The sequence below is a fragment of the Eschrichtius robustus genome, chromosome 8 (genome assembly GCF_028021215.1).
Source record: "Eschrichtius robustus isolate mEscRob2 chromosome 8, mEscRob2.pri, whole genome shotgun sequence".
NCBI classification, from domain to species: Eukaryota; Metazoa; Chordata; class Mammalia; order Artiodactyla; family Eschrichtiidae; genus Eschrichtius; species Eschrichtius robustus.
In genome coordinates this window covers 95,153,866-95,179,472 of record NC_090831.1, presented here as the reverse complement: position 1 = coordinate 95,179,472, position 25,607 = coordinate 95,153,866, and the positions used below count along the sequence as shown (strand labels likewise).

Here is a 25,607-nt window from a genome sequence, read left to right as displayed (position 1 = left end):
GCAAAAAGCAGGAAGATGTCTGTCTATCTTTGAGAAAATATGTAGTAGGACAATGGAATTTTCATCTAAATTCAAGTAATCACAATAAAAGGAACCTACCATCAGGCTAAATTGTATAGTGTAAGAGTGAAGTAAATGGGTAGGACATTATACAATATATTTAGACAACTCCATTGGCATTTCCTACTCCTCATACCCCTGATCCAATCTGGAACAGATTTTGTAATAAGAGAAGGATTACAAGGGACTTCCCTTATCCACACCTTTGCAGTCAGCCATAAGTATGTGTGGGTGAGAGGGGGAAGAGGAGGATGGAAGAGAAGAAGCAAGGAAGAGGAGAGAGAGACAGGGAGAGTAGAATTATATTTCATTTATATTACTTCATGTATATAACTACTGGTTTTCCTCTTCCTTCATATGTTACTTACAAAGCTACATTCTTCCATTAGAAATCAATTCAGACATGGTATTAAAAATAAGTGAATAATAACAAATTTTATAAAAATTCCATAAGCTATTTCAAGTTGGATATGCAAATGTTACCATTATTTAAAATCAGTTAATATCAAATGGAAAATTAGAGGTTAGGGGCACAATAAGAAAAGTCAAATGTATAAAACAAGAAGATTTCAATTGCATTCAATTATTTCACCCAATCACCTAGAAGCAAAGATTCTCTATCGAAAATTGCATTGCCTTCCCAACTCCTTGGAGAGCCAGTTTAGTTAACAGCCTACCTATGCTTCAGAGATGACCATGCAGCTTACATGTCAAACTCATTTTAAAGTGTCAATCATGTCCCTTTCAATCTAATTAGTTTGGAAAGTAGTGTCACTGACCTGGAACTATGCAGACCATTTATTATCACATCATTTGATCAACCTAACACTTTACCTCAGTTGAGTTTGAGACACCTGTAGCCAAAATGTAATATCCTTTCTCCCACTCATTACTGGTAACTCTCAATACAATTTCCTATTTACAACTCAATTTCTCTCTCTATGAATAAGCACGGCCAACTGCACAGAAGCATCCCCAGAATTTCCCTTCTTTAAGATTTCATGACAATTAAAATAGGTAAGGGGAATAAGAAAAATATTTTATATTTTATCTATATGAATGTATATATATATATATATATATACACACAAACACAATACCTGAACCAGAAAAAATACATATATATATATATTAAAAACAAAAAAAGATTTGAGTTTTTGATGCCGACGAACTGCTGAAAGGAGGGAAGAGGTAGAGCAGAGGAACATGCATATATGCTGGGAGAAATCTGGGACCTTAAACTTGAGGGAAAGCTATTCTTTTTTTTTGACATAACACCAGCGCCATTTTTATAAAAGGAATCTGTAGGTTATAAACCCAACGTCACCAGATGGGTTTGTGTTATAATAAAGAAAAGCTTTTCCAGCTTCATAGTATTTAATTAACAAGGGAATCACTAATTCCTGAGAGGTCAGAGAACACAGCCTAGTGCCTCTAGGGAAGGAGCTAAAGGCCAGACCACAGTGAGCTTGGAATGAGGCAGGGCTGGGGGAGGGGAGCTGTTCAGGGCAGCACTGGTTGGTAGCTGGAAGATGCTGGTCCATCAAGCAACAGAGATCACCTAGCCCACTCCCTGGCAAGAGCATGAAAATTACCAAATCTTTGCTTTAGTTTTGCATATTTAAAAACTGATTTGCAAGACAAAAATACAAGCGGGTATCTCTGAACCACAGCATAACATATTGAATCAGGGACGAAAAAACTACATACATTCATATGCCACCAAAACGTTGTATTTGTATTTTTAAAGGTGGTATTAAAAAAAAGAAGTAGAGCAGTTATATTTAAAGTAATGACTATTCACTCTAGAAGACAATCTAAAAGCAGGATGTCAGCTGCCAACGCTTCCGTTCCCAGCCTGTGCTTTCCTTTGGGGAAGCTGCATTTTACCAAAATTCCTGTTTGGAGGATAAGCAAGATTCTTCATTTATGTTTGCTTGATCAAATAATTATTCGTGAATATGATTTTACATCTGGTCAAATAAAATATGCATATATTTCACACTTACCTTCAGGTGAAGAGCCTGTCTTTTGAGAAAAGACAGCATTTACTTTACTCTTCTTACTGATGTCACTGTTTACAGACAAGCTGGATTGAATTTTCCTATGCATTTTTTGAGAAACGGGTGCTGAAAGTCTTCGATTCTCTGCAGATACATGTTTGGCCCCGTGGTGGATTCCATTTCCATTGCTCAGACTTGGGTGGCCGTTCTTTATCTTGCTTATTTCCTCCTCACCTTCCTGTGCTGCAGTTTGAAGCTGAGGCAAGCGCTGAGGTTGGGCTAAGTCAAAAAAACAGGCAAAGTTTATCCAGTTAAAAAAACGAATATTTGAAAATAATCAAAATAGACTCAGTAACAGACTTTCTTGGATCTTACCCATGATCCTAAAAGTGAAGAGGAAAAAAAAAAAAAAAAAAGGAAAACATGAATAAACATGAACATAGAGAAAGCATAATTACTAAAAGGGAAAATGAGAAGGGGGTCATCAAGGGTGACTTTCCACAAGGGATATAAAAAGAGGAGAAAAAAAGGTATTTTTTTTCTTTAAAAAATTTAAGTTGCAAATCTGAAAAACATTCATTCAAAACTCATTCAACAGCAAATGTGGATTGTCTTCTAAGTCCCAGGTCATTTTTTAGGTGCCATAGACAAGCAGTATTATAGCAATATCCCTGAAAATGATAAACTGCTCAATTACATTTTGAGATAAGAGGCAAGGAACTATGAGGTCAGGTATCAAAGCTGGATAAGAGAGAACGAGATAGTTGTTTTTCTTTTTAATTCCACTTTAAATTCTGAAGAAGAAAACCTTTTCCATATTCTTTAATTTGATTTTAAAATAAACCATTTATGGAAAGCTAAGAATAGAAAAGAACCTCCTTAATCTGGCAAAACGCATCTATCAAAATTAGAAGTCAGCACTGGAGAAGTGCTCCTCTTTGGTCAGGACCAAGAAAAGAATGCCCACCTTCACCCTCTTACGCAACATTACACTGACAAAAACAATAAACACCAAAAAGGAAAAAAAACAGGGATGAGTCCTGGAAAGGAAGAAACAAAATTTCTGAGATGGGTACGTAATTGAATATTCCAGGGGAAATCTAAGAGACTATACATTCTGAAAAACTAAGAATTTAGCAAGACTTATACACGATGAACCATATTCAAATCAACCAAATTCTACAAGCCAACAGTAAGCAACTAGCAAATATGCAAGAAAAACTGAACTCTTCATAGCAACAAAAAAAGAAAAACAAGCCAACAGACAAAAAGCCCTATAAGTATCTAAGAATTAAGCTAGAAAAAAGGCGGCAGAGATTTCGTGGCAAAAATTACAAAATATTACTGAAAGACATAAAAGAAAACCCTAATAAATGGAGAGAGTATAAATATGTTAATTCTGATAATATGTTAATTCTCCCCAATTTATTTAATGTAATTCCCATAAAATTTCCAGAAGGCTTATTTGTGGAACTTGACGAGCTGATCCCAAAATTTATAAGAGTACAAGAATCACTAAGGAAATTTTAAGGAAGAAAAAGACAAATGTGGGACTTGACTTACCAGATATAAAGTCTTATTTTAAAACTACAGTAACTAAGACAGTATGGTGGTGGTCCAGGCATAGACATAAACCAATGGAACAGCAGAGAAAGTCCCCAAAATGTATACGTATGTACATGCAAATGCACGTACGTATCTCTCATACAAAGAAATTTCAGATGTATTAAATGTTTATATATGAAGAGCTTGAAAGAAAATTATAAAAGAACATTTTATTAGCATGACACTAAAAAGGGCAAACTACTTTGATTCTTTGGACAACAAATCACAAAACAAGCGGGTGACTAGTGATCATCTGTCTGCCCAGCATTTCTGAACACCCTCATAGCTTTTGATAACGTCCTCTATCTCTTCCCTACATTCCTCTTGAGTTAGAGGGCACATATGTGACTTACATTCTACCAAGGAGAAGTACGCAGAAGTGCAGAAGATGCAGAAGTACCAATGCAAGATGGCATCCACATCTGGGTCGTGGAGCCTCTCGCACAGACAGCGAAGAAGGCATTTGTCGGTCTTGGCAGTGGGTGCAGTGTCTGGTGTCCACTTCCTAGCAAACCAGTGGGCCGAGGGTGCAGTATTAGTGGGGTTTTCCTTAGGGAAGCCCCGTTGAATGGATGGGCATGATCCTTGGCTGTGTAACTCTTGGGAGAGTCTGTTGCTACTAATACATTTATTTTCTATAAATTAGCTAACATGGATTCTGGTTTTTGCAGCTTAGAGCCCTGATCTCAACCCAAAATGTTATCTGTTTACATTGGTTAAGTAAGGAGGTTCTTAAAATCAACATTTACCTTGCTTGTGTAGCTCCTAAGCAGAGTTACCAATCGTAGCATTTCATCAAAACAACAGCAACAACAAAAAACGTTCGGTGTCAGATTTTACTATTATATAATTTCCTGGAATTTTAAAATCTGAAGCTGCTGTTTTAGTCTTTTCTGTTTATGATTATGGACAGTTAGGAAATGTAAATTAAATCTGAATACTAAGAGGTCTTTGACTTAGAAAAAGTATTTCATGAAAAACTGTAACAGTTATACATGGCACTGATAAGTCTAAAATGGACTAATTATCTGTCATCTGGGGACTACCTAAGACTTGGTATATATTTTTGACAAAGAAGACAGCTGGCAATTGAGTAAGTCTTTAGCACACATTGTTTACTTCCATTCTTGTTCACATATCCTATGTCTCTTAAGGAAAAACATCTTAACATACCAGAATATTTTACTCATGAATGTGCATATTATAAGAAAAAAAGTTTGGTTTTTTTCTGTTTAATGAAAGCATCCTTTCATACCAAGTCTATTAACAATAATACCCAATTTATAAAACTAATATATGAACTCCTCTTAGAGTTATTCAGTTTTTTAGTGATAAAGGAGAATAGTTTTCTAAACATTTATTATTTGGGAATAACACAAAGTAACAGCTATAAAATTTATCAAAATGTTCTGTTTTTCTCCTAACTTCTGGTGAAAAGAAAAAAAGAAGGTTACTTCTCTGTTTACTAGCTATATATGCCCTTCTCAAAACTGAAATCAACAATCAAGGCTTGTGCAGGAGATCTATTTCTTATGGGTGTGCAATCATTTGATCCAGAGATTAATTTGCTGCTCCTGTAACTTCTTGTATCAACTAGAATGACATCCTAATGACTGCTATTGAACATAAAGCTGGTTATGCATATGTATTTAACGGGATGCCAAAGAAGACAGTTAAACCTAATTTGGTGTTCTTTTCAGAGCTCCCTCCAGTAATCGCACCAAATAAATGGAATGTTTTGGGCCACTTCTTCTCTGAAAAGAATAATTCAAGCAATCTGAGAGCTGGGTTAAGTTGAAATGTTACTGACCAATGCTGGGGAGACTTATCAATCAAAAAGGCCCTGTCATATTCTATAATCCAAGATCAATTTAAAATTATTATGTAATAAACATTCTCCATAAATAAAAATAAAGGTGGCAAAAGACATCAGGTCTTGCCACCAAATCCTAAAACCGACAGGTGTGACCTTTTCCTACTATCAAAATTGACTATTTGCAAATTACTGGGTATGGCCAGAGTGATATTTAAACATATCCTTAATGATTTATCTACATTTCAATCTTCAAAATGATATCTATTTCTGTTGGCAGATAAATGATAGTACATTCATTTTTGTTTCACTGCCACCTAATTATTTTTAGTGTAGTTTGTATTATGGGTCAAGTAACCAAGTATTATCTCTTCACTCCAGTTTCTTAACATTACGATTTTGTCAGATGCATGCAATATATAAGTCAAATCAAAACTGGATAAACCCTAGATATATGAATTATCTTAAAAGACATTTAACTTCATTGATAATTTTTCATAGATGTGAATTAAATCTTACAGTAAAAGTACAACTAAAACCAAATCAGGAATGTGGTTTTATTCTTGAATAAAGAACAGAAACGTCTGACTGATTAAACGATAACTACTTGGCTTTAAGCAGATTTCTTTTCCTTATTGTGTAGAAGTTGTGTATGGCTTAAAAAAAAAAAAAGGCACACTAATATGGGAACGACACAATGCTTCTTAAAACACAAGTGATGCCTAGGGACCCTCACTCTCCCTTTAATGATCCACTGCTCTCATTCAGCTGTCTTTCTTTTTTCAAATCTTTACATATGTGACAGCTCTCAAAAGTAGACCATAGACCATCTGGCATTTTCAGAGGTGTAACTTGTGCAAATTCAGCTCTATTGGGAGTGCACTGCTATCTTCTGCCTGCGTTATAAAGGGACAATAGAATGTAGAACTTATGAGTTGTTTTGAATTATTCATTTTTTTGCCTGTATATTCAAGAAATTTTACAAACTCTGCATTTTGTACTACATAATCACATGCGTTAAAGGTACAAAGAAACTTTTTGACACCTCTTTTCTACAGAAGGCTGGCATTTTGTTTGATATGTGAACATTCAGCATCTGTTATATCATTCTAAACAGGATGGGTGCTTCTACAAAAGACCCCATTTTAAACTTACCCTATATGAGCAAAAAAATGTATTCTTGATATTCAGTAACAAATGCAATACACATCAAAATTTCAAATACCAGTCATATGAACATTCAACATCTCCAAACCTGGATAGCATTGGTCACCCGCTTACCGTATGTGTAAAGAATTTTTTTTTTTTAAATCATTTTTCACACAATGCACCATGATTGTAATTTTAATATCCATGATGAATAGTTACAAATGTCTTAAGAAATACTGTGCTTTCTAGGTTCAAATGTTTTCAGTCAGGAAGGAAACCAATAGAATTAGATCTAGTGATTTTCAATAATAATAAATATGGGAGTAATGAGTCAATAGCATGAACTTCTTTTGATAAAATTTTTTTTTTAAAAACTGGGTGATACTGGAGCTAGTAATAACTATACTTGAAACTGCAGCTGCTGGAGTAGCAATATAAAGCAACATTCTGCTATAGCGTATAATCTATTAGCATGTGCAAATCATCTTCAGTCGCTGGTCTCTTTACACAAGTCAGATTTAATAAAATTACAAAAGAATTCTCATGCCATTTAGTCAGTTTAAATGGTTGTTGTACACATACAAAAAAATCTAAATTAAATGCTTAGGATTTAAAATTGTCAGTAACAGAATGAACAAAATAGAATATGGAGAATAGAATATAGACGGGGGAAACTGACTTGGTGTAAACCAAATTTACTCTTCCTAGGGATAGTTACAAAGCTTTTACTGGGTACCAAGTACTATGCTACTCCACGGTCACTATGAGACAGACAGAGAGACAGACAGACAGACAGACAGACACACACACACACACACACACACACACACACACACACACACGTAGATTTTATTTATACATATCTATAACAAAATAGTGTTTTATTATATATACATAAAATATGCATCTACATAAAATAATAGCTTTAAAAGTTTCTTACTTCAATATGCACTAATATGACACAACTATACTACTGTATTGTTATAACGTAAATTTAGGCTAAAATCAACTAAAATAAATGTGCTATTAGACAACCAGGTATCAGCTTGATGCAAGCCTTTCTCAGTGTGCAGACCCTGGGTGGACCCAGCATCCTAACAAACACACACTCTGGAAGCTCCTGGCATTTTCTATCTCTGTGTCCTTAGTTCCCCTCCAAGGGCGTTCTGATTTTCCATCTTCATTTTATTTAATGTGTATACTAACATATTGAGATATATTTTGGAACTGTAATTTTTTTGGAACCTTGATCATTTGAGAATCCCAATTAAATTCTGACTACATGACTGAGGCCTCACAGGATGGAGGGGATTGTCTTATGATGCTATCACAATGGTTAGCATTTTTAACAGTAATTCCTTTTTAAGTATTGCAAAATAAATCACCAGATGTCAGGGCTTAGATGTACTTCTTCCCAAAACAACAGAATACAACTTTTAGAAGTTTGGAGAATTGAGCACTTTTCTCCATTTCATAAAGAACATTAAGGAAGTACTTAAACATCTTTAAGTAGAGCCTGGAAGAGGGTGATTGCTAGCTGTTCACCAGATCCATCCTCCCCACTGTCCTGGGCATGGGGCTAACCCATTTCCCAGCCTCCCTTGCAGTTCAGTTCAGCCACGTGTCCGTGTTCGCTCTGGAGGACTGAGAGAAGAAATTATTCTTGCCACTTCTAGGCCGGGGCCTTAAGACTTGGGTGTGTCCTCCCTATACTATTTTTCTTGCACTTGGGCAACCCAGCTTTGACCACAGCTGAGGGAAATATCTTAAGGGATGTTGGAGAAACCGAACAGAAGGAATCTGCATGGCAGCAGGGAAGAGAGCCTCTCAGTGACCTGGAATACTCATCTCATACTGTTACATAAGAAATAAACCTTGAGGCGAGCGCTGTGCTCTGGGCGCCACAATGTTGAGGACACGGCCTCTCCAACACCTCCAGCTGGGGGGAATCGGCAGCATCCGCGGCAGGAACGGCCATAGCCACCTCAGCTCCTCACTCGGGCCCTTCCCATCGCCTCGCTGAGAGCCTGTCCCAGCCACAGGGACACCTCTTTTGTCCTCCCTCCAAGGCTCACGGGACCGACAGACGGCCGTGGCAACCGAGGGCCGGACTGCGGGCAGCAGCAAGCTGGCTTGCTCTATGCCAACCTGCTTCTCCACCTGTCTCTCAACAAAACCTGCCCCTACACCTGTAATTTGAAAAGAGACCTTCAAGATGGCAGAGGAGTAAGACGTGGAGATCACTTTCCTCCCCACAAATACATCAGAAATAGATCTACATGTGGAACAACTCCTACAGAACACCTACTGAACGCTGGCAGAAGACCTCAGACTTCCCAAAAGATATATATTTTTTTCCTTTTTCTCTTATTGTAGTGTGTATGTGTATGCTTCTTTGTGTGGTTTTGTCTGTATAGCTTTGCTTTTACCATTTGTCTTGGGTTCTGTCTGTCCGTTTTGTTTGTTTGTTTGTTCCTTTTTTTTGTATAGTTTTAGCGCTTGTTATCATTGGTGGATTTGTTTTTTGGTTTGGTTGCTTCTTTCTCTCTTTCTTTTTAATTTTTTTATTACTTTTTAATTTTTAATAATTTTTTAATTTTTTATTTTAATAACTTTATTTTATTTTATTTCTCTTTCTTTCTTTTTTTCTCCCTTTTCTTCTGAGCCGTGTGGCTGACAGGGTCTTGGTGCTCCGGCTGGGTGTCAGGCCTGTGCCTCTGAGGTGGGAGAGCCAAGTTTAGAAAACTGGTCCACCAGAGACCTCCCAGCTCCACATAATATCAAACAGCAAAAGCTTTCCCAGAGATCTCCACCTCAATGCTAAGACCCAGCTCCACTTAACGATGAGCAAGCTACAGTGCTGGACACCCTATGACAAACAACTAGCAAGACAGGAACACAACCCCACCCATTAGCAGAGAGGCTGCCTAAAATCATAATAAGGTCACAGACACCCAAAACACACCTCTGGACATGGTCCTGCCCACAAGAAAGACAAGGTCCAGCCTCATCCACCAGAACACAGGCACCAGTCCCCTCCACAAGGAAGCCAACACAACCCACTGAACCAACCTTAGCCACTGCGGGCAGACACCAAAAACAACAGGAACTACGAACCTGCAGCCTGCGAAAAGGAGACCCCAAACAAAGTTAAGCAAAATGAGAAGACAGAGAAACACACAGCAGATGAAGGAGCAAGGTAAAAACCCACCAGACCAAACAAATGAAGAGGAAATAGGCAGTCTACCTGAAAAAGAATTCAGAGTAATGATAGTAAAGATGATACAAAATCTTGGAAATTGAATGGAGAAAATACAGGAAACATTTAACAAGGACCTAGAAGAACTAAAGAGCAAACAAACAATGATGAAAAACATAATAAATGAAATTAAAAATTCTCTAGAAGGAATCAATAGCAGAATAACTGAGGCAGAAAAATGGATAAGTGACCCAGAAGATAAAAGAGTGTAAGTAACTACAGCAGAGCAGAATAAAGAAAAAAGAATGAAAAGAATTGAGGACAGTCTCAGGGACCTCTGGGACAACACTGAACACACCAACATTCCAATTACAGGGGTCCCAGAAAAGAAGAGAAAAAGAAAGGGAAAGAGAAAATATTTGAAGACATTATAGTTGAAAACTTCCCTAATATGGGAAAGGAAATAGTTAATCAAGTCCAGGAAGCACAGAGAGTCCCATACAGGATAAATCCAAGGAGAAACACACCAAGACACATATTAATCAAACTATCAAAAATTAAATACAAAGAAAACACATTAAAAGCAGCAAGGGAAAAACAACAAATAACACACAAGGGAATCCCCATAAGGTTAACAGCTGATCATTCAGCAGAAACTGCAAGCCAGAAGGGAGTGGCAGGACATATTTAAAGTGATGAAAGGGAAAAACCTACAACCAAGATTAGTCTACCCAGAAAGGAGCTCATTCAGATTTGATGGAGAAATTAAAACCTTTACAGACAAGCAAAAGCTAAAAGAGAATTCAGCACCACCAAACCAGCTTTACAACAAATGCTAAAGGAACTTCTCTAGGCAGGAAACACAAGAGAAGGAAAAGACCTACAATAACAAACCCAAAACAATTAAGAAAATGGGAATAGGAACATGCATATCGACAACTACCTTAATGTAAATGGATTAAATGCTCCAACCAAAAGACATAGACTAGCTGAATGGATACAGAAACAAGACCCATATATATGCTGTCTACAAAAGACACAGTTCAGACCTAGGGACACGTATAGACTGAAAGTGAGGGGATGGAAAAGGATATTCCATGCAAATCAAATCAAAAGAAAGCTGGAGTAGCAATTCTCATATCAGACAAAATAGACTTTAAAATAAAGACTATTACAAGAGATAAAGAAGGACACTACATAATGATCAACGGATCAATCCAAGAAGAAGATATAACAACTGTAAATATTTATGCACCCAACATAAACATAGGAACACCTCAATACATAAGGCAAATGCTAACAGCCATAAAAGGGGAAACTGACAGTAACACAATCATAGTAGGGGACTTTAACACCCCACTTTCACCAATGGACAGATCATCCACAATGAAAATAAATAAGGAAACACAAGCTTTAAATGATACATTAAACCAGATGGACTTAATTGATACTTATAGGACATTCCATCCAAAAACAACAGAATACACTTTCTTCTCAAGTGCTCATGGAACATTCTCCAGGATAGATCATATGTTGGATCACAAATCAAGCCTTGGTAAATTTAAGAAAATTGAACTCGTAGAAAGTATCTTTTCCAACTACAATGCTATGAGACTAGATACCAATTACAGGAAAAAAATCTGTAAAAAACGACAAACACATGGAGGCTAAACAATACACTACTAAATAACCAAGAGATCACTGAAGAAATCAAAGAGGAAATCAAAAAACACCTAGAAACAAATGACAATGAAAACACAATGACCCAAAACGTATGGGGTGCAGCAAAGCAGTTCTAAGAGGGACGTTTATAGCAATACAAGCCTACCTCAAGAAACAAAAAACACCTCAAAAAAACAACCTAACCTTACACCTAAAGCAATTAGAGAAAGAAGAACAAAAAACCCTAAAGTTAGCAGAAGGAAAGAAATCATAAAGATCAGATCAGAAATAAATGAAAAAGAAATGAAGGAAACGATAGCAATGATCAATAAAACTAAAAGCTGGTTCTTTGAGAAGATAAACAAAATTGATAAACCATTAGCCAGACTCATCAAGAAAAAAAGAGAAAAGACTCAAATCAACAGAATTAGAAATGAAAAAGGAGAAGTAACAACTGACACTGCAGAAATACAAAGGATCATGAGAGATTACTACAAGCAACTATATGCCAATACAATGGACAATCTGGAAGAAATGAAGAAATTCTTAGGAAAGCACAACTTTCTGAGACTAAACCAGGAAGAAATAGAAAATATGAACAGACCAATCACAAGCACTGAAATTGAAACTGATTAAAAATCTTCCAGCAAACAAAAGCCCAGGACCAGATGGCTTCACAGGCGAATTCTATCAAACATTTAGAGAAGAGCTAACAGCTATCCTTCTCAAACTCTTCCAAAATATAGCAGAGGGAGAAACACTCCCAAACTCTTTCCAAGAGGCCATCATCACCCTGATGCCAAAACCAGACAAAGATGTCACAACGAAAGAAAACTACAGGCCAATATCACTGATGAACATAGATGCAAAAATCCTCAACAAAATACTAGCAAACAGATTCCAACAGCACATTAAAAGGATCATACACCATGATCAAGTGGGGTTTATCCCAGGAATCCAAGGATTCTTCAATATATGCAAATCAATCAATGTGATACACCATATTACAAACTGAAGGAGAAAAACCATATGATCATCTCAGTAGATGCAGAAAAAGCTTTTGACAAAATTCAACACCTATATGTGATAAAAACCCTCCAGAAAGTAGGCATGGAGGGAACCTACCTCAACATAATAAAGGCCATATATGACAAACCCACAGCCAACATCGTTCTCAATGGGAAAAAACTGAAAACATTTCCTCTAAGATCAGGAACAAGACAAGGTTGTCCACTCTCACCACTATTATTCAACATAGTTTTGGAAGTCCTAGCCACGGCAATCAGAGAAGAAAAAGAAATAAAAGGAATCCAAATCGGAAAAGAAGAAGTAAAGCTGTCACTGTTTGCAGATGACATGATACTATACATAAAGAATCCTAAAGATGCCACCAGAAAACTACTAGAGCTAATCAATGAATTTGGTAAAGTAGCAGGATACAAGATTAATGCACAGAAATCTCTTGCATTCCTATACACTAATGATGAAAAATCTGAAAGAGAAATTAAGGAAACACTCCCACTTACCACTGCAACAAAAAGAATAAAATATCTAGGATTAAACCTACCTAAGGAGACAAAAGACCTGTATGCAGAAAACTACAAGACACTGATGAAAGAAATTAAAGAGGATACAAACAGATGGAGAGATATACCATGTTCTTGGATTGGAAGAATCAACACTGTGAAAATGACTATACTACCCAAAGCAATCTACAGATTCAATGCAATCCCTATCAAACTACCAATGGCATTTTTCACAGAACTGGAACAAAAAATTGCACAATTTGTATGGAAACACAAAAGACCCCGAAGAGCCAAAGCAATCTTGAGAAAGAAAAACGGAGCTGGAGGAATCAGGCTCCTGGACTTCAGACTATACTACAAAACTACAGTAATCAAGACAGTATGGTACAGGCACAAAAAACAGAAATATAGATCAATGGACTAGGATAGAAAGCCCACAGATAAACCCACACACATATGGTCACCTTATTTTTGATAAAGGAGGCAAGAATATACAATGGAGAAAAGACAACCTCTTCAATAAGTGGTGCTGGGAAAACTGGACAGCTACATGTAAAAGAATGAAATTAGAACACTCCCTAACACCATACACAAAAATAAACTCAAAATGGATTAAAGACCTAAGTGTAAGGGCAGACACTATCAAACTCTTAGAGGAAAACATAGGCAGAACACTCTATGACATACATCACAGCAAGTTCCTTTTTGACCCACCTCCTAGAGAAATGGAAATAAAAACAAGAACAAACAAATGGGACCTAATGAAACTTAAAAGCTTTTGCACAGCAAAGGAAAACGTAAATAAGACGAAAAGACAACCCTCAGAACGGGAGAAAATATTTGCAAACGAAGCAACTGACAAAGGATTAATCTCCAAAATATACAAGCAGCTCATGCAGGTCAATATCAAAAAAACAAACAACCCAATCCAAAAACGGGCAGAAGGCCTAAATAGACATTTCTCCAAAGAAGATATACAGATGGCCTACAGACACATGAAAGAATGCTCAACATCATTAATCATTAGAGAAATGCAAATCAAAACTACAATGAGATATCATCTCACACCGGTCAGAATGGCCATCATCAAAAAATCTAGAAACAATAAATGCTGGAGAGGGTGTGGAGGAAAGGGAACACTCTTGCACTGTTGGTGGGAATGTAAATTGATACAGCCACTATGGAGAACAGTATGGAGGTTCCTTAAAAAACTACAAATAGAAATACCATATGACCCAGCAATCCCACTACTGGGCATGTACCCTGAGAAAACCATAGTTCAAAAAGAGTCATATGCCACAATGTTCATTGCAGCTCTATTTACAACAGCCAGGACATGGAAGCAACCTAAGTGTCCATCAGCAGATGAATGGATAAAGAAGATGTGGCACATATATACAATGGAATATTACTCGCCATAAACAGAACGGAAATTGAGTTGTTTGTAGTGAGGCGGATGGACCTAGAGTCTGTCATGCAGAGTGAAGTAAGTCAGAAAGAGAAAAACAAATACTGTATACTAACACATACATATGGAATCTAAAAATAACCAAAAATGTTTCTGAAGAAACTGGTGCAGGACAGGAATAAAGACGCAGACGTAGAGAATGGACTTGAGGATACGGAGAGGGGGAAGGGTAAGCTGGGACGAAGTGAGAGAGTGGCATGGACATATATACACTGCCAAATGTAAAATAGATAGCTAGTGGGAAGTAGCCACGTAGCACAGGGAGATCAGCTGTTGCTTTGTGACCACCTAGAGCAGTGGGATAGGGAGGGCGGAAAGGAGACGCAAGAGGGAGGGCATATGGAGATATATATATATACATATAGCTGATTCACTTTGTTATAAAGCAGAAACTAACACACCATTGTAAAGCAATTATACTCCAATAAAGATGTTAAAAGTAAAAAAAAAGAAAGAAACTTTGAATTAGCCATGGAATTAATGCTGGGACTCATTATAAAACATTCATAGCTTCTATCAAAGCCTATGAACAACTATGTATAGTATATCAACATACAACATATGTAAATTGCCCCTAGCCCAAATGACCCGAAAGACACCACACTTCCCTAGCAAGAAAGAAACAAAACAATATATTAGTGGCAGTGGAAAGACCACTGCCAAATCCACAGCCTCAGGTGGATCTTAGAAAGCAGCAGCTCAGCTTTATAACACAGGAGCCGACTATCACTGAGGGATAATCATGCATCACGCAGTTCTGTAGGAAAAGTACCCCAGCCTTCAGCTGCCATTCGAGGACAGTGATACAACTCTGTCAGATTTCTTCCTTTACGGTGGCTGGAAGGAAAGCCAGCAGGGTGACCATCCACCACAGTTTGCTCAGGACTGAGGGAGGTGCTGAGAGGTAGAACAGTGGTTTTAAAAGCAGGACAGTCCCAGGCAAGCTAGGACCAGTTGGTCTCCTTTATATCAGGAGCAATTGGTACACAAGTGTCTTCAACAAGATACTGCCAACAACAGATGGTGGGAAGCGTGCCGGCTTTGACAAAAAAGACCCACTAGGGTTTGAATTCTGGAGTCAGTATTTCCTGGTTCTGTGAGCTTGAGAAAGGTATTTCATCTCCCTGGGCAGTAGGACCTTCACTGGCAAAAATGACAGATCTTCATGGGCCTGGGGAGGTTCATCTTCCCAGTTCCACCCCATTGATTTCTTCCTCTTCACTTTCCCCTACTTAATCCCCTCCCCCGCCATTTCTTTCTGATTTATTACTTGCCTTTTATTCTTTATTCTCTGTTACCAGGTGCTTTTTTTCCCCCCTATAAATCAACCCCAAACCTTCTTGTAAATAAACAGGCTTCAAATAAATATACAAACAGAAAAATAAATTCAACAATAAAGAACATTAAAGAAAGCGAGCTACACTTTCTTTTAATATTTGCATGTATTACTGAAAAGTCCCCAGACAGTACATCGATGAATAACACAAATTTTATTATATCCCCTCCAAGTGGAGCTTTTCTCTCATGCTTGTTTTTATCCTCAAATGGATGACAAATTTGGCCTTACTTTACGCCAGCTATTGAATATCAGTTTCTAGTTAACTTATCTGGATAATAGGAGCCCACCACCCATATATTCGAAAATAGAATATTTTCAGTTTAAGTTAGCAGCTTTCATTATGGATTGCTGTCTACAAGCTTCATTTATTTATTAAAAGAGCGTATCGTCCTCCCATCTAATCCCTCAGTGAAGATGAGACCTCTGGTTGCTGTGGTCTCCTTTGTTCACTGACTCAATAGGTATTTCCCTCATTTGATTCAACTGATAAAGTGACCTCTGCACAATTATTTATAATTGTATAATAAATATCTAAATAAATGTATATGTGCTTATATTTTGCAGAAAATCAATAGTGTTTTTTGTGTGACCGAAAATATATTAATAAAAAATAGCACAAAGACACAATCTTCCAAAAACCTATTTTACATACTGAAATATTTTTTAATATGGTAACTTTAAAAGGAACGTAATGCCTTCATGTTCTTTTGAAGAATGACTCCTGAGTTTTCTAATAGGTAATAATGGGCATATTCAGGACAAATATATATATATCACATATACTTTTTTTTAGGTATAAAAAGGCATTTCCTTTGTTGTTATTGTTTTTAAGATCAATAGTGGGCAAGCAGAAGTTTGAAAAGTCCTACTGTTACTGTGTTATGTTTCAACATATAGAAGTTCTCCTCAGAATTCTCAAAACAATAGCAAGTCAGGAAGTATTAAGTAGCTACACCTCACTTCAATTTTCAGACCATTAGTTAAACATTTCTTTGACCTTGCTAGTGTTTCACCATGAGGTTTATAGAAAAAGATTTTTTTAACTATTATTTGTTTTTAGAAGTAATCACTTTAAAAGCACCTGATCATCTATCACAATGGGATAGAACATATTCAAGTATTACCTTTTTAAATAACACATCAGAAATGCTTAACCAAGTCACCATTTACAAACATTAAGCGACGTATACTATAGTAAAGTTAGGGTAGTTGGCAACTAAAAAAGCAAATACTGAAAATCCCAAACACTTGAAACTTCAGAATTCACCCAGAGTCTTTACACACTGATTACAGCTTTCGAGGACCACAAAGCACGTAAGAAGACATCCCGTTAAGAAGCATGCAGCACGCTTAGGTTTTAACTTAATATACACATTGACAAACTTGGATAGGTGCAGACTGCTTTCTGACGTAGGTCCTCGACCCAGCCTGCCTTTGGGTGCCTTTAGCCCTTCTCTATATGATAAGGCTCTCTGGTAAGGCAAGGTACAAGTCAAAAACCTTGAAACGAAGGACTGTGATATAATATAAAAACCTGCAGCAGGAGTAGCTTATTAAAATGGGAAACTAAGTAAAGACAAGTTTGGGGAAAATGAGGATCACTCCATCCTAGATGGAAAATAAGCTGTCAGTATGAAACAGTAGCAAAGTAGCTAGTTAAAATAAGCAGTCATCAGTCCTTGGGACACAGATTGCATGCACAGGAAGGCTGGAGCTTTAGGGGACTCTGCAGAAATCTACCCGTATATTGGTATACTGGATTTCTCATGGCTTTCAGTAGCTGCTACAATAAAACAACAAACACCATTCTAACTGGCCAACATAAAAGCTGACTAGAAAATGCGGACAGTTTTATTAAAGAAAGCTTTTTTTTACCTGCAAGCAACACAGCCAAATAAATTTGCTGCTCTGTAAACCGAAAAAGGCACTGCCCTCTGTAGAAACAAATTTCAAAAAGCCTTCCTTGCCTGAGTGCAAACCTTGGTGAGTAGAGCAAGAGCTAGATTTTGGCCCCCACTTGCCTTTGTGCAACTCACAGATATAAACCCGTAAGAAATAGCCCTGGTAGCCAGTAATGTCGGACCACTAAAGTTCAGATATGTTACCTGAATTTCAGCAGCCAAATTATTTGTTACAGTCTGAATGCAGTGTGCTGACTGGGTAAATGTGAAGTGCTGGAAAATGGAATAAGGGGATATTAAGGAGGTGCAAGAGCTGCAGAAGCCTGAAACTCCAGGCTCTCTCAAGTGCCTTTCCTACTCACTAAGTAGTTCATGTAACTCATTCACAAGGGATACAGCCTGGGGAAGGAGCCTGGGGAAGCATACAGCCTGGGTCAAGCTTCACCACGCACGTAAGTAGAGCTAGTGACAGGAAGCCATTAGATCAAGACTAAAGGAGACAGAGGGATCCCTGAACTCTGGAACAAAAGTGGCAAGGCAAGGGACCAGAGTCAAAGATCATTATTTGACACACAACTTTTGTGCCAGTTACCAGAAAATGAAGTATGCCACCACTACCTCCAAAAAAAGGATATTGATAAGCACCTAACAAAGATGTTTAAGAATTTATATTGCTAGAAAAAAAAAAAATTCCCTAGCCTAGCAAATAAAGACCTGTGCCTTGTTCCACCCTGAGGCAATCCCTGAATCTAAGTCCTTGTTACCAACAAGAAAAAAAACTGCTAAGGCCCCTGCAAGGGAATTCTCCCCAAAGCCCTTCTCAGAGATGGCCATGAAGGTGACCCAACAAGGGAAAACTTCTTAGCAGATAATCCTCGGGTAAACACATCCACTGGCCACAGAACCCAAGGTTAGGGAAGAAACTTAATAGAGATGCCTATGATAGTCCCTGGCCACAGCATCTTCTGGACTATCCTGAATCAGGGGAATATGGATATTCCTTAGACCAGTACTGTAACTGAGTTTACATGGCAGCTATCCTATACTTCCTTCACCATTATACAATCAGATACGTTTTAAGCCATAATTTCCAAGATCATGAGTCACTACATCCAAATTTGATTGAGATCAGATTTCTGGATCATTCCAGAGGAATAAAGATCACCCAGAGATCTGTGGAATAGCCATATGACACTAGCTCTAGATATATCATCGGGATGTGACTTTGATTTGTCTCTCATTAGGCAGAGGCAGAGTACATAATGTTTGTTCAAAAGATAACTGGATCTCATTAGGTAGGAGTATTTTGAAATGATATGTAGGGGAAAAAATGTATCTGTGTAGACACACACAGAAATGTGTGCCAGTCAACCAGGGACTGGACCATACTAGATACCTATTCTTGGTCCACCCAATGCCCCCCGTTCTTCTGGTGGCTGTATAGGTATTAATGAGAGCGGGACCTCCATTTGCTGACAAGAACCCTAATATTTTCAGTTACATAGGTTTTGTACACAGAGCTTGGCAACTCTAGGCATTTGCTGACTTGCCTTTGATTATACAGCAAGTGCCTTAAGGGCAAGATTCCGTCTTCTCAGAGTTCCATCAACCTTATCAGGCACATACCTGCTGACAAAAAGCCTTGTACAATGTTCAGCACCCAGTGGACACCCAGTGAAAATTAACTGATGATGATAAATTATACTAGCTTTTAAGCTGTCACTTGATCCCAGTATATAACAACCTTCCTGAATAAATCAGGCAACAGTTTGGTATTCAATACCATTATAAACTTCATCCTTCACCTTCATGAGTCTGGGGAATTGCTGTAAAAGCATAATATAAGGATGGTGAAGCTATAGCAAGGATTCAAGAAACTCTGTTATAACAAGGGAATTAAAGATTCAGTTAGAGATATCAAACTATGTGTAGGGAAATGCATCAAAAATACTAGTTAAGTGACCTTTTTGAAAACAGCCTAAGAAAAGTCAGTACCAAATTATAGAGCTAAAAGTTTTTCCCCCTCCCTGTAATAAAAGTAAATCCAACTTAATGTACAAGTAAAACTGGTATCTCCTTGAGATTACAGGAGTGGCAATGCAAATGAAGTTCCAGTTAGGAGATATGAAATTAGGGAGAAGAAACTATGAATTGCTAACTGAATGTTTAAAAAGTCCATTTATTTCCAATAGCTTATACAAGTGAATCAGAAAAAAAAGTAAATTCTGTTACTATAAATTCCTCAGGGCTTTAATAGAGCACATAAACATCAAAGTTCATTGGTGAGTATTTGTTATTAGTATGGCTTTTCACTCTTCAACAAATTCTTTTAAGATATGGCCCAAGACAAGGAAACCTTTGTACTTAACTTTTAATAGCAGTTCTCATTATAGATGATGCTGTCTCTGACATAATTTGAAAATAGGTCTCCAAGCAAAGTTTTCAGAATTGACTCTAAGACTGGGATGGTCCTAACTGTCATGTCCAACCCTAATAGGAGATCCTGTGAGTTTCCTCCCTAAGTAAGTAATAAATAAGCTGCTTATCGCAGAAACTAACTAACAACAATATTCAGAATAATGGTGCAATACAGTTTTCTAAACCTATAGAGGTAGATTCACATATATGAATTTAAAATTCTTTCGTATATGTGAAGAACATATTATAAACTTAAACATATTGGAACGGTTTCAATATGCAAGTGAATAAGTGAAAGTAACACTATTTTCTCATTATCTTGTCTCCTCCTGAGATAAAAGCTCTCCCCCCCACCTCCTTACAGGGCTGCTTTAAATTTTTGGAGACTCATTGGAGGAATGTGAATTTTAGATTCTTGTCCTCACCAATGTATCAAGACAATTTTAGCCTCTGTGAGAATAAAATGTTTCCCAAACATAAGCACCAGGAAATAACTAAACACAGAGGAACAAACTCATTAACCACATTTAAAGATGAATATGATTGAGACCATTTATACAAACATTTCTTCCTCTAATTTTGTCATTAACACATACAAAATCCATCAAGGTACATTTGGCTGCATACTATTGATAAATTAAATAGGTTATTATAAAATATTTGTTGAGTATATACTCTAGTCCCAGCCTTTGTTCTAGGCATAAGGGATTTACACTGAACAAAATGTACAAAGACCTTGCCCTCACAGAGCTTACAGATACACATTATCTGGCATAAAAAGAAATCCAAACACGGTAGCTCTAGTATTACTAATTTCACAGGTTCTATCGATATATTTTCACTGCCATCCTTGGCATGTCAACTTTCCCATCTGACTGTTCCCTTCATAGTTACAAGACTCCCTGACACCGATCCAGGCACCATATCCAGAGACGATGACAGTCCTTGAAAAAAAGAGGGAGCTCTTTCCAACTGTCCCTTTTAAGAATATAAAAATAGCATTCCCAGAAACCCTCCAGGAGACATCCCTCAAGTTTCATTGGTTAGCACTGCATCACATGCTGACCCCAAATCTCCTTCCTCTCTGCCCCTAGAGCAAAATTTGTTTAAAGGTCTGCCCTCTCGACCAGACTGCAGGCTCCTCTATAGCAAGAAACATGTCATTCATGCACTTGTATAGTCACTCAATGAGCGTTTATTAAGTGCTGAAGTGCCCATCACTTCAGAATATCTGCTCCAGCATTTTGAACAGTGGTCACTTAGAAAAAATGAAGGAATGACACAAGGAAAAAATAATGCTCATTTTACAGCTCCCAATTCCAGCCATTTAAATAAAATCTTAATAAGTACATACTGTATACCTAGAAAAGTAAACAAGGGAAACATAAGCACAATTGCCTTCTCCCATACCTCCCTGATATAATGACTTCTTCTACTTAATCCAGATGACTTTTAGAACCCGTAGCAACTATCTTCATCCTCCAAAGCTCCACAACTATTCCACACATTTAAACAGTCAGTTATTATTTGTAATTCAAAAGAATTGGAAAAGTGAGAATGTCAAGTTTATTCATCACCACTGACCCCATATTAATTTAATCAAAAGAACGATGCTCTGTTTTCCAATAGTAGACAAAAACACACAAATAATAACTGGAGCCAGTAGAAAAAAACTAAGATTGTTATCTTAGCACTTGAAGATAAAAGAGTGGGTGGAAATGCTCATTATCTATGAAATTATGTTTTCTTTATGTGTTATGCATGCTTTCTCCAAATATTTATTGAACATCTACTATGTATCAGACACAGTGCTGAGACTAAATAGAGGTGAAAAAAAGACTTTAAACATTAAATAAAAATAAATAGAATATGCAATTTAAAATGATGGTAAGTACTATAAAGGAAAAGTACTGCTACCAGAGAGAATAACAAGGGAAACTATTTTGGTCTGGATAGCTAGGAATGGCATTTCTACAGAGATCTGAAGGGGAAGGGGCCTTGCAAAGAGGAGTAACAGGGTTTCAGGCCAGGTTAACAACTCATGACAAGCCCTGAAGCAGAAGAGGGCTCAGCACATTTGCTAAACTGATGAGAAGCCAGTTTGGCTGGAGAATATTCCACAGCCCTTTGGACCACATATTTATTGCCTAATTCCACTTATAAACAAATGTATTAGAAAAATCATAGACTGTGCTTCCATAAACAATTCCTGACAATAGTTTTCCAGATATTATGCTTCTTTACTATATAAGCCATTATTATAAAAAATTATTCACTTATGAGACCACTCTCGGTATAACTGACCAGAAATTGGCTTAAATACTTACTGTGAATCAAGACACTCTCAATAAAAGCGTTCTTAGGAAGTTACATAAAGGGGCCATCAACTGTATATAAATGTAAAATACAATCACAATTTGGAATATTAGGAAACATTTATAGAAATCTTATCCTTTAATTACCTTCCAAGAAAGAAACACATACATCCATTTCCCTGAAACGCACAAATCTGTTTATATTGAAATTGGGTGAAAACTGTTCTGAGGCTAAAGAGAATAGCATGAATTATTTGATGTTCTTTAATAGTAAAATGAATGGTTGTGAGGGAATCTTGCTACTATTCTTATGAATCTGCTCAGATTTTAGAAATAACACTATCACTCTGATTTGTACTAATCTTCATATTTTATTCCAATTTCCTAAATCAGATTCCATTACTCAGTTAAAACACAATTCTCTAGCAGTAAGTCTCAACCTTTTTTCCAAATCCACAGGGTTTATTTGAGCAACACACATGCTTTAGTAACATCTTGGTGAGGTTCCAAAAAACATACTCTCCCTCCAGGGATTCTCCTTATCTCTTGCCTTGTGCACTCCACTGGAGAAAGAATCAGAATTCTAATACCGGAACCACAGGTGGGTAGAATGCTGACCAAAGCAATTTTTATCATGAAGGTAAACTCTTAAGGGAGAATAAAATGGGCAACTGGACAGTGAATTGAATAAATTTATCTACCTGGGGACTTTAAAATTCCTATTAATTTCAAGTAATTATTTTCTATTAATATGGCCTTTCAAATCCCACACTGTGGTTTACAAATTGCAAGGGGTAACTAGATATTCTCATTGATAATCAAAGACCATTTTCAAAAATTATAGCCCTGCTCCTGCCACTAACTACCTGATTATCTTTGGACAAACTGTTTACTTCTTTCTGCTTACTGAAAAAAGAGAGGTGGAACGCACTGATCTCTAAGGCACCTTCCTTAATTTTAATATTACAAGAGTATAGATCCATGATTCACTGTCAACATGTAGAAAAACAATGTATATATGACATGATATCTAAAAAACAATCCGAAAAGAATCAGTTTAAGTATCCAACTCATTAGGACCTTGTCATTTAAAATCTAAGCCACCTGGATAATATCTATTAACACAGTTATTAAAATTTTCTTCTTTTTCTAGAGAAAGAAGTATGAGGTGGGGAGAAGGTAAGACACCTTAAATAGAGGGAGCTTCACTGGGAGCAAGATTAACCTGAAGGAGTGGTAGTAGGGGTTGAGCACTTTTCTGTCCACCTACAGCCAACAGTGACTAATTTAACTAGGTTCATAGCCCCTCTGCTCTCAGCCAGTCGTTGGGAGCTCAGGAATGCTACCAGGGACTATGGTAACCGACAAGAGGTAAGATGAAATCTCTTCCATTTTTTTTTTTTTTCCAAAATTGGAAAATTAATGAGCAAGAAAAATATAAAAGTAAGTACTTTTCTCTGGTTTGTGATATTTGGTTCATGACCATCAATGACTAAGGGGAAAGGAGGTTGGGACTGCGTCTGTGTCTTGTCATGCAGGGAGTTAACTGTCACCAAGCACCCTGTGATCAGTATGTCACTTGCTCCCATGCTCTGCTATTCCAGGTGTCCAAGGTCTGGAGCCTTCCTGGCTTAAATTCTCTAGAGCTTCACTCTTTTGTGTCTTGTGAGGGTTGGAGTGGGAGTGGGAGTAGCACAGCTGCTCAGATTCAGTGGGTGGAAGGGATCTGATGGTCTAAGCCTTGTGCATGCAAACTTTCCACCTGCCCTCTTCTTCTCAGTCCAAATTTCACCCCGGATTCCAAGATCCCAGGTGTCTCCAAATCTTGAATTTTTAGGGGGTATTAAGTACCATATTGCATTATACTGACACTTCAGTTCTGGCTTTCAGTGCTACAAACTCAGTTATTATTTTTCCATCTACTTTCCATCATTCAGAAAGTTCTTAACATTTCTGATCCACTGTTGTGTTCTTGTCTGTTCTCTCTCTATATATTTAAATTTGTCTTTTTTAATATTATTAATTTACTGTCATTTAAGGGAGATTTCCAAAGAGAAAGGAATATATATGTTCAATCTCCATGTTGAACAAAACATAAGTTATTTTTTTTAAAAAACAAACTGAAAAAACAAGAAAATTTGGCAAAATGTTGACATTTGTTAAATCTGAGCATGGTTGGTATATTGGTATTTGCATATTCTTTGTTTTCCATTTTTAAAGTAGTTAATTTAGTGCTAAGAAAAGTCAGAATTCCATTTATTAAGCACATAAATCCACACAGAAGTAAATTCCTATTGATTAGTAACTTAGGTAGAAGCATCATTTTATACTGAAAACACTAATACAGTGGGATATTACCAGAAATCAAGGACAAAAAGAGTCTTCTTTTTGTAGAAGAATATTCTGTTGTATATTTTTATCTGACTGAGAGACTTCATTTATTTTAAAATTAATTTTCAGCTTTAAATAAAAGAGGGGCCTATTCAGTGCACATTTTTTGATGATCTGTTTTGGGTGGTTATTTTTAAGATCATATGAAAGAGGCCATGATATGTGTACTTGACACTTCCCCCAACTCTGGATAACCAGTGAGAGCATTCAGAGAATCACACCCCATTTTCTTCCCTGGTTCTCTGCTTAGTATCTCTGGATCAGCCTAAAAATGCAATTATGGAAGAGATTTCATTCTTTTCAAGGCATAACTCAAAGTGGTCCTGCACTTCGACCTTTAACCCAGGTACTAGTTATTCTCATCATTATATATAACTAATATCCATCTATAAACTTAGATTTAAAATATTTCCACTTAGATTTCCATGTTTGACCCTTCACCAACCTCATGAGGTAGTGAGGGAAGGTACTCCTCCCATCTATATTCTAAAGATGCAGAAGTTGAAGCTGGATGACAAGTGACTTACCCAGTGCCCCACAGCTAATGAGTTTTAGGCAGGATTAGAATCCAAATCATAGGACTCCACCCCTTACCTTCTCTACATACACACAGCCTTTCTCTAAGCACCAGTGTTACATGCTGCTGCCTTACTATGTCTGACCAGAAGGCTCACTCCTGTCAAAATGGAGCTGGGAAACAAGTCAGTCAAGCTTTTGGCCATTATTCCATTTTCCTCCAAATGCTTTGTCTATTTAGA

General features: G+C 37.1%; 1 protein-coding gene across 3 annotated transcripts in view; it reads right to left on the bottom strand.

Annotated features, from left to right (window-relative positions):
• The window catches only part of MDFIC (MyoD family inhibitor domain containing), a 101,378-nt gene that overhangs the window by 37,270 nt on the left and 38,501 nt on the right, over positions 1-25,607 (bottom strand). For all 3 annotated transcript variants that reach the window (XM_068549335.1, XM_068549336.1, XM_068549337.1), the window contains exon 4: positions 2,070-2,342. In XM_068549335.1, the coding sequence (XP_068405436.1) occupies positions 2,070-2,342 (273 nt within the window). The remainder of the gene's footprint in view (positions 1-2,069; positions 2,343-25,607) is intronic.